The sequence below is a fragment of the Grus americana genome, chromosome 3 (assembly GCF_028858705.1).
Source record: "Grus americana isolate bGruAme1 chromosome 3, bGruAme1.mat, whole genome shotgun sequence".
Taxonomy (NCBI): domain Eukaryota; kingdom Metazoa; phylum Chordata; class Aves; order Gruiformes; family Gruidae; genus Grus; species Grus americana.
Genome location: NC_072854.1, coordinates 109,612,024 through 109,629,116, shown reverse-complemented (window position 1 = coordinate 109,629,116; position 17,093 = coordinate 109,612,024). Strand labels below are relative to the sequence as shown.

The 17,093-nt window shown below is 38.8% G+C and overlaps 1 protein-coding gene across 26 annotated transcripts in view; it reads left to right on the top strand.

Moving 5' to 3' along the window:
- Positions 1 to 17,093, top strand: part of NRXN1 (neurexin 1) — a 735,823-nt gene that overhangs the window by 707,480 nt on the left and 11,250 nt on the right. For 15 of the 26 annotated variants that reach the window (XM_054820729.1, XM_054820727.1, XM_054820725.1 and 12 more), the window contains one exon: positions 7,803 to 7,890. In XM_054820729.1, the coding sequence (XP_054676704.1) occupies positions 7,803 to 7,890 (88 nt within the window). The remainder of the gene's footprint in view (positions 1 to 7,802; positions 7,891 to 17,093) is intronic. The other 11 variants (XM_054820730.1, XM_054820728.1, XM_054820719.1 and 8 more) reach the window with 1 other exon arrangement.

The following is a 17,093-nucleotide window of genomic DNA, read 5'->3' as shown; positions in this document are numbered from 1 at the left end:
GGGTTTTTGTGACACGGGTCGGCCTTGACGTGAGGGGTGTGAAAGATGCACAGTTCACCCTTCATTATAGCCAGCAGCGTTTCGAAGCATTAGTCCAACATTCACGGTAAACATCGGTTGTTCCCTTTATAAATACCATACCCTGCGCTATAACTTCAGACTTGGACCAAGTAGTGAAGTGATTACTCCAAAAAATAAACTTTCCTCCTCCTGCCGAAAACTGAGAACTGGCAACTGCCGTCCCTGATGCTCTGTCTCTGCGTGACTGCGGCTCGCCCCGCTTCCCAGAACCACAGCGAGTGCAGGGTCAGCTCGTTTCAAGCAGCGACGTCCAAACTAGCCCCTGCTGTTATGCCCTGGGTGTGGTGGTGAACACCTCCTTGCAAGGCCTTTAGATATGGAAGAGTGGACAGTGAGAAGAATATATTGATGGAGATGTATGCATTTTCACGAGTGGTCTAACAGGGAGAGAAGCGGGGAAGAAAAAACAGTGGGTTAGTTTTCCAGAGAGCAGCTCCCAAAAAGTTGCACAAGGGGACAAGAAAAGAGGCATTCATAAATAAAATTGATATAGAAAATTGTTTTGGTCTACATCTGTGAGACTAACATTATTCTTGTGTTGCAGGAGGTAAGGGACATGTCCTGATAGGAAAAAAATTGGATTATTTACTTATTTTTAATTAGTAATACTTTTATTTTTAAAGATTAATGCAGAGTGCTGCCTGGCTAGCAGTCCAGGTAAAAAGCAGGTGGATTTTCTCAGCTCTGTTTCTGCCTTTTTCCAGATGAGATAAATGGCTCTGAGACTTTGACCAAAACACTTAACTTCAAATTGAGAGCTCAAAGGAAAGCCACGCAATTTTGTTGACATTATTTTACTATAAGTCGTTTTCTCAAATAGATTTCCGCTATTTGTAGTAATTTTACCCATGAGAATTTAGATATTTCGGAGGAAGAGGGGAGCTGGAGAAGTAATACAAATGCTGCTCTGCATGGAAATAATACCGTGGATTTTAAGGTTCTTACGCGGCAAAATAGACTTTCTGCAGTTTATGTCGAGAGGTGAAGGCTAGAAATAAGGTTATGCTGCTTTGCTGTGTGGGGCAGCCACGTTCCCATCACCGCTGAGATTCGGGGACGGAGGCTGGAGCCGGCCTACAGGGCATCCTACGCCTCAGAGTTTAATTTCTGCAACACTCATTTCATTAACTGAAAGGCCTTACCGTGTTGGGTTATTACATCCTAGACGTTTCTTCTGTGAGAGGAACTTGCCTAATCAAGGCTTTTGCTTTCTCCCAGTGTCAAACACTGACCAATTCAAAAAATAAAATGATGGTATTAATTAGATGAAAGCCCGTTTTGAGAAAGTGTTTCGATTTTCAGTTACTGTATTTGCACATTACAGAGTAATAATGTCAGCAGTTAATAAAAGATACAATAAATATTGTGTATGCACTTGAAATATTAGCATTTTAATATCCATGCCCAGTAATACCATTTTTCTGTAGCACAGCACCGAGAAAGCAGTTATTTGTATGTGGGTGGACGAGCAGTAATTGATGTACGTGTACTTGTTTGACCTATAGCAGGTTAAATAAAACTTCAGAGGCAGTTGTCCAAACAGCATGTCATCTGGAGCTGATGTTACTGCTAGATCACTACAGCATCTTTCTCAGCAAACTGCCTCATGCGATGGGAGGTTATTAACACCAGGGAGAAGCTAGCTGGAGTACCTCTGATTAATGTGACATATTCAAGTTTCTCTCTACAACTGTCTCAACAACCAGTCATAGAGATCCGCTTCATACACAGAAAATTAAATTTAAATTACACAGTCTTGGCTAGAAAATTGCGCAGTTAATCCCGTCCCAAAAAACTGAAGTTTGATTTTTTTTCCACATGAACTCTTTTGTGATTTTTCGTACCCTGTTGGTTTCTGCCAGCATTCCCATTGGTTTGGGTTACTTTATTCCTTCCTTTAAAAGAAAAATAGGGGGGGGGAAAGGAATATATATGAGGGATTGGTTTTTAGGAGAGTCCCTCACTGCCTCAGAAGTTAACGTGTCCAATGGAAAAGCACAAAATGACTGCTCTAAGCTCCCTTCTGTAAACATTGCACGAACCATATTTTTAAAGGAAAATTTGCAACAGCGAATGAAGAAGATACTGCTGTATATCTGTTGGTTTTCCAAAACCTTTGGTTATACCATGGCTGTAGCTGTATACCCTTCTGCTAAGCTGAAGGAGACCTCTGTGTTTAGGTATCAGTTGTAGCTGGTTCTCTCTGAACTAAATGGCAAGTATTTGAATCAGCTTTTTCTCAGGAGGAAAAATGAAGTAATGATGTAATGAAAGACGATAACCAAGCGTTTCAGAAAAGGGGAGAAGGAAAATTAGAGGTTTAAATTGCTAGTATCTGGAAGTATGTTTTCAGACAGTCATTTGTTAACAGTCATTAAATTCTTACCCGTTAATCTTCACATCATCAGGTCTGTGGGTATCAACTCCCTTGTATCCTGGCCATCCCCTTTTACCGCCTCGTCCCCTTCGCTCCCGCGACCTTACCATTAATTTCTCACTTTCTTTGTTACTTGCCCGCCCAAGACAACCATGCTCCATCCCCCTCTGCCTTAACCACGGGGCTGCCGGTGCTGCCTGCACCGCCCCGGCTGCCCTCACCTCTGCGCTCACCGCGCGGGGTTTTAAATGCGCCGAGTTTCCTGGGAGAGGCTCGTAGCCTCGGCGGTGCTCTCCAGGCACCATCTGTTCCCAGCACCTCCTTGGCCAGCCGCAGGCTCCTGCCTGGCTTTCCTCTGCCTCTTTTCTTCCTGACCTCCCTTCCGGCCGTCTCGGAGCATCCTTTTGGAGAATCGGCTAGATCGGAGCGTGCGTAAGCGCTAGCGCTTATCGGTGGCGTCCTCACCTGACCCTTCTCATCCTCTGCTCTCCTCTCTCCCGCTCATTTCTTGCGTCTGGTCCGGAATCGAACTGGAAGCTCCTCAGAGCAGAACCTTTTCCTTCCAGCTGCCTTCGGCACCAAGCACAATGGTGCCTGGCTGGTATCATTAAGCACCACAGCTGTACAAATAAATAAGAATAGTTTTGATTACATAGTTGACGTTCTCATCTGAAATAATTTAAACAGTAGTCACAAGCAGTTATGCTGTTTATAATTCATGTAATAATTTAGGACTGCTAGTTTTTAACTCGTGTAATTTGGATTTGCTTGCAGTTCTCGTGGGATAAAGTATATTATTGAACAAGAAAGGAATAAACTATATTCAGAGTAGCTGTAGGGTGCTATGATTTAAAGGAGAGCTGGTGGAATACTGCAGGAGAAAATACGCAGGATCCATTATACTGTTAATGAATGCACAATTCAGATTGGTGATTTAATTTTTAGATCATATTTCTCTGGTACCCTCAGGTATAACAGGCTTCATACATAAAACCCGAGTAAGATGGTATGTATTTATGCCCAGTCACACAAAAACTGATTAATCAGAAAAAATTACTTTCCTGTATTGTTTATTCATTTGCAATTTTTTTTTTTTTTTTTATGACATAGCATTCAAAGAGCACTATGAGAAGGGCACAGCCGTAATTGCTGGTACCTGTTTTGAACCCGTGGTAGTAACCTTTGGGGCAGCTTGATATTTATCCACAGCTACGGACTGTCACTGTATTTAAGCCATGACTAGAGCATCATTTTTTGATCTGGCCAGGAACTTTCTTGAAGTAGTCACCACTTCCTTCCTCAGGCAAGGTGGCAGGTTGATGATATTTTAAACTCTTGGCTAAGCGACAAATCCCAAAGTCCTCCTTTTTTGCAAGCAGACCTGACTGATGTAAGCAAGACCTGCTCCTGCAGGGGCCACACCCATGAATAATTGTCAGAAACTACATTATGCAGTGGCTTCTAGCTTTACAAAATGTGATTTTTTTTTTTTTTGGTCCATTTTTTATACTGGCACGTTAATTGTAAGCTTTTTCTACCATCCTTTTTCCGAAATGTGAACAGATGTCCAACTTTTTAAGAAGCCACATATTACAATGGACTGCATTTAAAATCATACCACCACATCCGCAGAATGAATCTGAAAAGCTCTGAAAATAGACAAAGAAAAGAAGATGCAATCAAAAGAAATTCTGCCTGGCCTTCCAGGTTGTACACCTGCTATTTTTTTTTTTTTTTTTAATCTCTTACGACTGGAGTATCGCTTCTTAAATGAATTTGAAGAACTTGCCCAAGAGACATTCTAATCCGATCGTGTATTATGATGATGCCAGTTGGATGTTATCCTATTAGGCACTCACTGTAAATAAGGGATTTCCACTGACTTTTAAATCCTTGATTAATGAGAATGCTCGAAGCAGTGTCCTGTAAATTAGCCATAGTGCTAGCAACAATTGCAATTCACTTAGGAGAACTGATTTGTTTTAAATCTTCCCATCCAAATTAAAAAGCATGAGGAAAAGATAATGTGCAGTAAGTAAAACATATTACTCTGTCTGGCATTACTTATCTGTACCCCATGGCTGTCTGAGACCCTCAGGTCTAAATCCTGCTCTCTGTTCAGGTAAATTCCCGTCAGTCAGAGCTCTTCTGGAGAAAGAAGTCTGGTAGTTGGCCCAAAGCATTGCTTTAATTTATGTATGTCTCCAGTGTTTTAGCTAATTCTTAATCCCATTTTAGGTTGTCCAATGGTTTCCATTTGTAGCTTGGTCACTGCCATCTCATTTGCCTTTCACAGTTCCTTTGCCTTTTTTTCTGATAAAAATACGTATGTGTGGCAGGAAAGAGGTGCGTGGGTTTGGGGAAAGGGGGGAATAGGGGGAGGTTGTGACACATCTGTTAATTGATACTTAAATTGGAATTCTGCCTGACATATTTTTATGAAGAAAACATTTTTCATACCATCTTACTGCTTCCCTTCTTATTCAAATACTGATACTTGATTTATTGCTTGCAACAAAATTAGTTTTATATCTAGTATTGATTTTGAAACATACATTATTTCCTTTAACACGTTGAGACATTAATGAGGTCTTTCTTGACGTGCTGTATTCACATTTATTTAAGGTACTACTCATTTCTGTACCCATAATATACATGCACTTTTATCAGTCAAGAACATCCCTTTGTTCTTGTAGAAGTGTGAATATTCTTTCCATAGATTGGAATTAGTGTCACTTTATAAAGGCAGTTTTGACACTTCCTCTTAAAAGTAACTGAGCAAAGTATCTCTCATACATTAAGATACTTAAAGTGTAGGATTTTTCCATAGTTATTTGCTGGTAATTTTGAATGCAGTGCACACTGTACAAAAAGTAGAGTTACTTAAACTCTGACCATACTATCCTCTATCAAGAATAATCAGAGGCACTGCAATAATTCTATAAGTCTATCCGATCGTTTCAAGTTGCAAGGGTTACTCATCCACGCGTGTACCAAGCCACCCTTAAACAAAATTCCAGTTAGACCAGTAGATCTCACAGAACATCATTTCTTGCTATGACTATTATGTGTGCATATGATGCTCGCTGTTTAATGGTGTTTGCGTACAGTTCCCCAGTGATCACTTGGTAAATGTTCAGTATTCCGGCTGCAGGTCATAACAGTGTTGTGTCTTCTCCAGTGTCATGGGCAGAAGGAAAAATATGATGCCATGGTTTCACTGAGCAAATTGAAACTGTTTGGGAGATGCATGATCCTTTTTTTCAATATTTATTAGTACTTTTTAAATACTTATTAGTTGTGTGTTTTACAGTACAGAGTTAACGTTTTATGTGCAGGCTTTATTGGTTACCTGGTTGTTTATTTTTTCTTTACACTTTAGGAAAAACATAGGTGCTATTCCACAGAAAGACTAAGATACTGACTTTTCAAGCTTAAATGTTTGCATTTTGGGGAAAGAAATGGACATTAGAAATTCAAGAGGATGTTTTCAGCTGGCTTTTGTTATAACTCTGTTTTTCTACATGGCAGAAAGGATGGACAACTAGAATACTTTTTTTTTTCTTTTTTGTCTATTTAACTCTCATTGCAAATCTGCCAGCTCACTTTGGCAGCCTTACAGGTTTACAGAGTGGTTTCCCCCAACTATATATTGTCTCAGCTATAGGGAAAGATCATTTTTGTGATTACGGCATCAAACTGCGACATAACATAGCCATTGTCTATAGCTTTTTTGGTTACCTTCAGCAAGTTACTTCATTCTCTTATGCCTCGGTCTTCTACTTATAGAATATAATATTATTATAATGGGCTTTTCTTTGTTATGCCTCATGTATTAATGAATGTATTCCTGTATCCCTTTCCTACTTCACAGAAGTGCTGAAAGCATATGTTCATTAATATTCTTGAAGCGTGACAAAGAAAAGCCTATTACCGTAATATGCTTTGCTTTAAAACTTCGGTTAGAATAATAATGATAAACAACTTTGGTTAGGCTTTGGCCATAAAATTTTAACATGTTCAGACTCAAATTGATGAAGTATAACTTTGATGTATTGTAATCTCCCTCTCCTATACTCATGCAAAAAAACCCAACCAACCTAAAAATAATATTTCACATGGACCAAAACGGGTTGTATCTCTTCGTTGGCACATGTATCATGCAGGAATCCAAGAATGGCTTTTTGCCTGCTATATCCTTGGCCGCTTGTTTCAATATCATGTAGTCTTTTTATTCTCTCCATGTATTTCCTTCAGTGAGGTGAACAGAAGCTTGAAATGGACAGTTATGAAACGTCTTGCCCATAGGAAAAGCTTCTTCCCAACCTCATTAGTAATTGCTTGAGAAATGACCAGGAGCATGACGGTTTATATTTCCCTGCTATTATTTGCCCTAATAACTGTGGATGTTCTTATTACATTTCTAAATGACTGTTCTCAGAGGTGGCTTGAACAGAAGATATTTCATTTTATCAGGTTCAGATTGATTGCCTCGGTGTTTCATTGAATATCTCCTTGTTCTTGCACTCTAAGAAGCGGTAGATAGGAATCCTCGGTTTCGTTTCTTCATAGCGTGTTGTATCACGCATCCCCTGGTTTGTCTCCTTTGTCTTGATTTATTTGATTTCTTTGTATGAAGAACTGGTCAAGCCCATTTTGGACAGATGTTCCTAGAGCGCCTCAGACCAAAACACAGCACTCAGGCAATATTTTACTTATTTAAAAAAATAGGATGTTTTTGCTTATTTAAAAAAATAGGATGATACTTTCTAACACTGCATATGTTTATTATTGTTTTCTTTCCTTGACTTTCTTTTCATTTAATAGTTTTCAACTCAATAAAAGTTGTGTTTGCGTCTTTTCCTTCTTTTGGGCTCTACATCTGAGAAAGCAAGTGCAATTAATGGAGAAAACATCACTACATTTCTGATAGTTTCAACAGCTGCAGGCAGTTCAATATTTTGACTCGTTTTTTTTAATGCTCTCACTGTTTTCAGTAATATCATAGTAGAGAGATTGGAGACAAAGAGGGAAGCCCAGCAGCCCCAATATATATATTCTATCCTACTTTCTGTTCTTATTACAAAAAAATATTAAAATGTTTAAGTGCCTGCACTGGATATCTAACACAGTTCTTCTAAAACCTGACAAGTGCGAATTGAAAAGCAAAGTCCCATTAATACAGAGTTGGAGAGTGTCACTGTGCTATTAAATATTAAGCCTGGAATGCTCTGGGCCTTGCATAAATCCGAGCAATAAAAGAAATGAAATGCCAGTGAGTGAGAATCTTACAACATGTTCAGTCAATTAAAATATATCTATTTGACTTTTATCTTCTTTGCAGACCACAGATGACATCCTGGTGGCCTCGGCTGAATGTCCTAGCGATGATGAGGACATCGATCCCTGTGAGCCGAGCTCAGGTGGGTTAGGTTAGTCAACTTTTTTATTACTTTCTTTTATTTCATATTTGCATGCTCCAGTCCCCCAGAGTCCCATTTGGCGGGGCAGTCCTTTCTTACATAGCGGGGAGAAGCTGAATCGGGGCCTTTCTAGACATGGCAGTGCCAGCAGAGGGGGAGAGTTTGCTATAGGTCTTCGCTATTTCAGAGACAACGGATGGGAGCAGGTTGATAGTCGTGATCTGAGACAGGTTACAGCTTGACCGAGGACCTGAGGCTGGACTGGGAAGGGCATTCTGGGGCCCCTGCAACTGTGTTGTCGTGATAAAGAAGGACAACTTCATTTAGGAGAAAAATGTTGCAATTGCTTGTGCGTTGAGCATTTTCCCCAAATAAGATGAAAGTACAATATTTCAAGTGTCATATTATGAAGCACAGTTCATTTTGAATTACTGTTTATGGTATGAAATACTGTATAAATGATTAAAAACCCGAAGACATAGAATACAACAGTCTCAAATTTCAAATGGTTTTATGGCTTTTTTCCAAGCCAAGCCTATTCAGAGTGTATGTTTCAGTTCTGATTAGAAATGAAAAATTTTGACATTCTAGTATTTTCCACGGAACAAAAAATTTGTAATGTCTCTCCTACTCCCTCTAAATAATGGGGATTTGGTACTAATTTTTCTCACTGATATAATTTCCCACTTATCTTCATATTCAGTTAAATACTACATACCTTCTCTAAAAATCCAAATGTTTATCATAGATGTGAAAGGAATGCAAAACTTCACAATAGCAATCGGAAGAATTATGTTACTCTATAACCTTTAAAAATTCCAAGATGTCAAATGAACTGCTCCTGCTTGCTTTGTTGGCTTGGGTTAGCTTTTACCTTTTCTGACTGAACAGCTTGTGATACCGCATATGTCTCAGTTTTTCTTATTCACTTGAATTCTGCGCTATTGGGTAGCACGCCTACTGTCAGTTGGTTTAGATAATTTGGTACTCTTCGGTACTTGCTATAATACTTAATAATACAACAATTAAGATATATTTTTTGTGAACTAACATATTTAGTTTAAATAGAAATCAATGAAATTTGAGACTGGCCTGTAAATTAATGCAAATCAAAACTGAGCCATGTTAGTACAACACCCAAATTGGGAAGCAGGGAATATGTCTACATAGCCTTAAGATAAATGCAATTTTCCTTCAAACGCAGATGCGTGGTTCCTTTTTGAAGTCACACAGCCTAATACCCATATGCAAAAGTTACATATTTAAATTTAAGTAAAGGCAGAGTCATTTATGACTTGTCTCAGTGTTTGATGGACCTGCAGGGTGGCATTAGAGCTCTTCCAGGAACCAAGATATTTATAGATTTGATGAGAATACTTTGGTGTTGGTTTCTTTTGCTTGCCAATAAAAGAATTTTCAGAGCATTTTCCAAAATGCCACAAGATGGAATGACCATTCTTAAAACTGAGCAGCAACAGATACACACACCTTACACATTTTTATATCTCTCAGGAAGACATTTCACTTGCAGAAGTCCCAGATATCATGAGCAAGATATTTAGAAATTGTGATAAGAATTCATCTTTTGAAAGTTGCAGAATTAATTTCCAGGATTTTTTTCCCCTGCTTTTTCCTTCTCATTTTCAAATTCTTGAGTTTAACAAGACTGTTTTGTCCAGTACGAGTCAATGCAGTAGTTCATACAGCTCTGAGCTCATCCATGCCAATTGCTTCCTTGTTTTATTTAACTCAGGCAGCACTGTTCAATAGATAAATTGACATTTTGGTAATAGATAAATTGATCAATATCAATAGATATTTATCTATTGATCAAAATCAATAGATAAATTGACATGTAGGTAATTTTATTTTTTTTTAATTTTATAAGGCAACTGTAAACCAATACATTAGTTACCTAGCACTAAATTTTTTTCCCAAGCCCTCTTAGAATGCAGCTGTTGTGTTAGAAATGTAATTGTATTGGCTCAGCCTTACAGCTTGCTGAAAGCCAATGCAATTTCAGAATAATTCTCTGAGGTTGTTCTGAACCTCAGATCTGGGGCTGCAACACTTGGTAGTCCTGCAGCCATGCACAGTCATTTAGCTGGTGGGTGCAGGAATGGGAGGGTTGAAATGAAGCTTTCATTAAGAAGGTTATCATTTTTGTCCAAACTATGGTCCAGAAGGGGAATGTGAACGTTAGTCTTCCTGCAAAACCTTGCCATTAGCTTTACATCCTGGTGTTTAGCTTTCGTATTTTAGCTTATCATTCATCGCCCAGCTACTCTTCTCTTTTTTTTTTATTTGAGAATGGTTTTACTGTTTCATTTCTTGGATCCCAACTGCTACTGCTTTTTTAAAAAAGTATGGATTGGCACAGGAATTATGTTCTCCATAATCCCAATTGTCTGGATCATTTTATCTGTCATTCTTCACATCAAAATGTCACTTGTCCTCCCACTCTCAACTCTTAAAAGCTATTAATTTGCCTCCCTCTTCATTGGCCTTGTCCTTTGCTCATATTTGAAACAACATGAACCAAAGGGGTTACTGAAGTCATAATTTCTAGCACATCTGTCTCTCTTAGTCACTTAGTCTTATGAATAAGCTCTCTCCATGAATAGTCCTGTAGGCACTGCTCCATCTCAGTAACACTGCCGTCTCCATGTGGATTTGAGTTACACCCAACGTTAGGCTGGAACTTAAGGGAGAAAAGCATAATATTGTTGACAGTGACAGATTAATGGTTTTTTTTATATTTTCATTTGGGATGGGACATGCAGAAGGATATGTCCCTCCATTTAAAGTCTTCCCATGGCTCAGTTCAGCTTTTTGCCATAACCTTTTTCACAAACGAGAGTTGCTTCTCCACAGCCACTCCTCCATGTCCTCACTGATACTGGTCCTAACAGATACTTCTAGGCGGCAGAATATATGGTTATTAGGACCATTTTACTATTATGTTTTCAATTCAAGAGGCCATCGACTGAGATCCTGTTAGATTTCTTCTCTTGCTGCCTAATGGTCAGTCAGCAAAGGGATTATAGAGTCATAGAATCATTGAGCCATAGAATGGTTTGAGTTGGAAGGAACCTCAAAGACCATCTAGTTCCAACCCCCCTGCCATGGGCAGGGACACCCTCCACTAGACCACGTTGCCCAAAGCCCCATCCAACCTGGTCTTAAACACTTCCAGGGAGGGGGCCTCCACAGCTTCTCTGGGCAACCTGTTCCAGTGCCTCACCACCCTCACAGTAAAGAGTTTCTTTCTAACATCTAATCTAAATTTACCCTCCTTCAGCTTGAACCCATTACCCCTTGTCCTGTCACTACACTCCCTGATAAACAGTCCCTCTCCATCTTTCCTGTAGGCCCCTTCAGGTACTGGTAAGCCGCAATTAGATCTCCCCAGAGACTTCTCTTCTGCAGGCTGAACAACCCCAACTCTCTCAGCCTGTCCTCATAGCAGAGGTGCCCCAGCTCTCTGATCATCTTCGTGGCCTCCTCTGGACGTGCTCCAACAGGTCCACCCCAGCACAAGAGATGATGCATTCAGAGCTCTCAGGTCAACATTTTTCTAGCAATACTAGATTCAAGGGATGGCCAAAGCCCATTCGGTTTTATTGACAGAGCCATAACTGTACATTTACATAATGATTGCCCATAATATGCCTATTTCTAACCAAAGTTCTCAGCTCAAAATAAGAGCTTATTCAACAAACAGTTTGGATATGGTAAACCTATATTTCATAGAAAATACTGATTAACTAGATTTTACTGATTAGCGAGATTTATGCTTCAAATAGTTCTTTTCTAGAATAAATATGTTGCAGTTCGTAGTGGCTAACAAGTCTTGGTCTGCTACCACCAGCTTTGTTTTCTGTGCACCTGTCTTCTAAATAATAAATGGAAATATGCAATTTGCAACAAATTTCATATGGGACATAAAAACATAGACCAGATCAGGAGCTGCTAAGCAGCAATCCCGTCAACTTGTCTGGAAGACAAAGTCACAAAAATTATAATTGCAGATTTCATTGTGGTATACAAACTGCTAAATGTGCCGTAATTGGATGAAGTTATAACAAATTTATTAGCATGCAAAACTTAGTCAACATATTTTGTTCGCGTTATATTTTGTATAGTAAGGGAACATGTATTGCTTTCACAGTCTCTCCACGTTCCCCTCTCCAACTCTACATACTAATAAAACCATGAACAATGACGATATCATTATTATTATTTTCACTTATTAAAACTTACTTATTAAATAAAACTTATTTATTAAGTTTCCTTAGATTCATGTCATAGAGAAAATAATAAAGCCTTTTCATTTTGTAGACAAGTTATGAAAAATGTTATTGGAAACGTATCAAAAAGAAAGGACCTGGGATGATTTACTGATTTTACGTGAAGAGTTATAAAACTGCGGGTGGACAAATTGCCATTCTGCACATCAGGACTGCTGTTCCAGCCTTTCCGGAGCCCTGTACAGAGCTCTGATTTCTGCTGAGTTTCAGCGAGCATTTGTGCTACACAGCTTATTTCTTCCAGTTACACGGGGCTGGTATTTTATTTGTCAGTTATTATCTAGCCACTTCTGTGGCTATTCCAAAACACAGAGAGGTCCAAACTGGGTCAAATGAAGTGAAATCATTGAGTTTAATGACAGGGAAATCTAGACGAGGGCAAAAGTCTTACAGTTTTTAGCATACACACAAACAGCTCTTTTTCTGCAAATTACAGTTAAATCCTTCTCAAATTCAAGACTTGGCAAAGGTTTAAGTTGGAAATTAGGTTCAAAACCTCTCCTGATGGCCCAGTAGAAATGGGATGGATAGAAGTTTTAGCAGTCTTAAAGCCAGAATATACGGTATTCGCTGGTCTTGGAAGCTTTAGCAGAGGACAACTTTCAAAGTGAAAAATGGTCTTGTAGAAACAAGCTTTTTTCAGGTTCAAACAGGTGTCTTTCTACCAACACAAGTTCACACGTTGCAACCAAATAAAATACTTCATCTCCTGATCAGCGTTTGTCTGGCAGCTCTTGGGTTCCACTTCCCAGTACAGTGTGTGATTGGTGTCAGATCTTGTCCTGTAGGGAAATAGGATAAGCGTAGTCAGGACCGAGTTCAGTGATGAATACCAACCTGTAGCATGAGTTACCTACCTTAGCCCTGATTCTCAGTTCTGAGGGAGAAATGGGATCAGTTATTTTCCCACGTTATTAAGTAAGGTCCAATAATAGGGTAGATGCTTATGGACTGATCTTTGAGTATGTGTTGATTTTCCTACATCTTCGCCAGGCTCATTGCATCACAGAAAACGCCTGGAGACGATCAGAAATCTCGTCAGTATAGCCAAGGGAGAGCGCACGAGCTACTGCTTAAGACGGCTGTTAGGGTTCAGACACTGCTTTGGGGAAGGCTTTGTCCTGTCAGCAGAACGGCATGGGGCTTTGCACACAAACGGCTTCCTGCATATGTACGTCCCCAGCTGTGTGATAACATCTCTTGGAGAGATGGAGATGGCCGGGAACCATACGTTCTCCCAGTGCTTTGTGATGGTTTAGGTTTGGTCCCAGAATTCATACCTATTTTTCTAATGGGCAGAGCTGTGAAAAATGGACTGCGAATGATTTATGCTCATTAATAGAAGTTTTGCTCTTCTTTTCCTGTCACAAATTATTGCACTGTATTCCTGGCGCATCTGGCAGCAAGATAACATTGCAGTAGGAGGTGAAATGACTCCTGTAATGTATACATCACTGCAAGTGCCCTGTTTAATGCACTGCGTGGAATTCATTGTGCAAGGAGCTGAAACAAAAATAAAATTACAGTTAGCTCATAGGGCTACTGTGTTCATTATGGCTCGAGACATAAAGGGAATATTTGTGCCTCAGTCCAATTATCCTGTAGTTCTATATGTGTTTCCAGTACTAGAAAGATCGCTGGGTTTCCTTGAATCAGCCTTTTTAAATGCTTAACTGAAATACATATAGACATGTCTGTAAGAGCTACTACAGGGTGAAAATTATGCTTTATTTACAAACTTTCCAAATGTTGGCACTTACTATGTCTATACATAAAGGAACTGAGGGGCTAATTTTCTTATATTTCAAGTTAAAGTAGTTGTTAAGGTTATTTAATATTTTTTATAAATCATAAAGCCCCCCCCAAAGCAACAGAAAACAAATGTTGCATTTTTCCAAATTGTTTTACTGTGAACCGAACCACTTTTTTGTCAACGGACTGAGCTTTTAGTGTCTGTCACTGTGAATTACAAATACAGCATTTCTCATTTGAATTTGATCAAAAATATTTTTTCCTAAATTATCTAAGAAAATGAGGTTAAAAATGATAATTGATCCATTGTACCACCACTGATCTCTACTCTTCACCAGCCGTGTCACTGAAACATGGGAATACTGAGTAGAATTGTAGCTTTCCAGCCAGTCCTAGGGATTTTCATACATTGCCAGTGTTGGGAGCAGCTGCAAACAGTAGCATGTGCTGCAAGGAAAGGTTTTCTTTCACTCTAACAAATCATTCTGCAGTAGTTTAGAGAATTCTGACTCCTCACATGCATTCTGTGTAATTTTGGTGATAGTGGTGATGTTCACACTCTCGTACATCCTTTCTTTGTGTAACCTCAACTGGTACAGGGGATTTGTGACCAACATGAAATTATTTTAAAGTTTATTTTTTAAGCACACCTTAAGACAAAACAAAGCTATTTTTAGCTATAACATGCCTTTTACATGTGAAAATATCAACTAGATGCTCCTTGCTGAACATATGTATTTCAAAGAGAGGTTTAATACAGAGATGACAGCACAGGCTAATGCTTTCTGGCATGTATTAATTGCAGTCATAGTGATGTGAACATACCAGAAGGCAGAATATGGATGGAAACTGGGGAGCTGGCTTTTTTCCTGAGCATAATGGTTTTCTATCAATGTAACATCAGCGGCTTACTATGCTCTAAGATTAGTAAGAACTATCAACATCAGGTTGCTATAAATCATACAAAGCTCTCCGTTAACTTGCACAAGACCTTCTCCACTGGTGCGTAAATGATGAACGGATTTCCTTGTGTGTGAACTTTGAGGTTGCATTCATATTCCACTCATATTCTTGCTAAAGTCGGACACTCTCACTTCTATAATATGTATAAGAATGGCGAACATTCGTCATGTAAATACAGGGATTATTATTTGTATGGCATTGCCTAAAGCTCTACTTCATGTTTCAGATGTATGCAGAAAACATGAAAAGCCAGTTCATGTTTAGAGAAATTTATTAAGTGACAATTACTAGTACTGCTGTTACATGTTCAGTGGTCTGGAGTTAGACGTCTCCACAGCATAGACAAAACCAGATGGTAACGTTTCTAGTAGTTTGAAGAAATTTAGTCATTTTATAAACAATAATTCAAGAAAAATGGCTGCATTACTCAATGCTCCAGAAGTGGTGTCCCAGTGAAAGAAGGCTGGGTTTTTTCCCTCCTTTAAATTTGTAAGACACTGCTTGTGACTCAGTTCTGAAGGTATTTACAGGCAATGCTGAAGCACATGATCCTGCTGCGGTAACAGGACTGGGATATGAATGCAGGGAAGCAAAGCAGGCACTCCACATCACTCATTCACAAACGCACGTGGTCGATACGCGTCGTAGTTCTGTGGGCAGGGTTGGAGGAGAGCAGGAGACGTCTACTCTCATGCAGCACACACCAAGGTGGAGGAATATGGCCTTGTTTCATTGCTGAGGTTATTTTAGGAAAATTATCTGTCTCACAGTCCATTTAATATTCATTATCTCTTGTTTTCTGTCTCCCTCCCTGCAAGTATATGCATGTGCTCTTGAGGGTTTATCTTCCTAACTTTCCCTAGAAAAATTTGCAGGAAACACTGTTGCTAGCATATAAGCAGTTACTTGATGTATTCTTTTGCTACTCCCAGATAAAGAACCTGCCTTCCAGATCATTGCAGCATTAACCAGAGAGTGAGATACATCCAAAATGACTCAAAACCCAACAACAACAAAATCTAACAAAGTCCAAAATTACAAATAAGATATTACATAGACCTTGAAGAATTAATTGACTGCTAATGCAGTAGCTTTGTCAGACACACAAAAAATGAAATTTTATCTATGACCATAGTCTCTTAAACCAAGCAGTCCCAATTTTCAAGACTGATATTCAAGATTTTCAATAATACAACTAATTAAGTCCCAGTTTCTGTGCATGTATCCCAAATATGTGAAAACAGGTTCTAGGCAGTTCTAAAGCTTTCATGATTCAAAAGATTGTTGTTAGCCACAGAAGTAAAGATGTGTGCGCTTCGACAGCCTTCACAATGAGATGTTTCCATCATTTTCAAAAAAGGTATAGAAGTTTTTAATCTAGACTCAAAGAATCACTTAAATAAAGAACAGAGTGTAAAATACCCACTATATATATGGTTTTGAACTATCACGAAGTTCAAAAGGATTTTTTTAATGTATATTTCAGTAGATCAACTATATCATTCATTTAGATGCTAATAATCCTTCCTGCCTGCCTTCCTTCCAAAAGTGAAGTAAATAGCTGATCGAATCTGGAACAGGTTCCATTAATTTTCATGGCAATCTGCTTAAAAATCCCAAGTTAGAGCGTATAATCCTAAAAATTGGTCTTTTGAATCAAACTTACACTTAGAATCAAGACTGTAGAGAGATTGTTGACATAAATAAATTAGTTGTTCTAGTTGGTTGGAAATTAGATGATGTGCTACTGGTGCCTTGATTAATGCAAGCCCATTGTGTTCCTTGAGCTACACTTCATTGTGGTTTGATTGGCTACATCTAGTGCATATATTTTCTTGTATACTCTATTATAGACACTAGCAATACCCAAACTACTTCTTGTCACTTTGTAATGCATATCCATTGAATTTGCCTCTTTTTGTGGGGAAAAAACCCTCTTTCTCAGGACCATTTATCATCCTTGGTTTTATGGACATGGTAGTAGAAGACAGACAATATTTTGCAATGATATAAAAGCTTTATAGCCAAAATACTGGCCTGAATTAACATCATATTGTTCAACTTCTATACCAAGGCTTTCTCTCAGACCAAATTTGAACAATGCAATGTTAAATCAGGTCCTTAAAATTCTGTAAGAAATTTGCTTTACCTCAGCTACTATTTGGAGGAAGGACCAGGCAGAAAGAT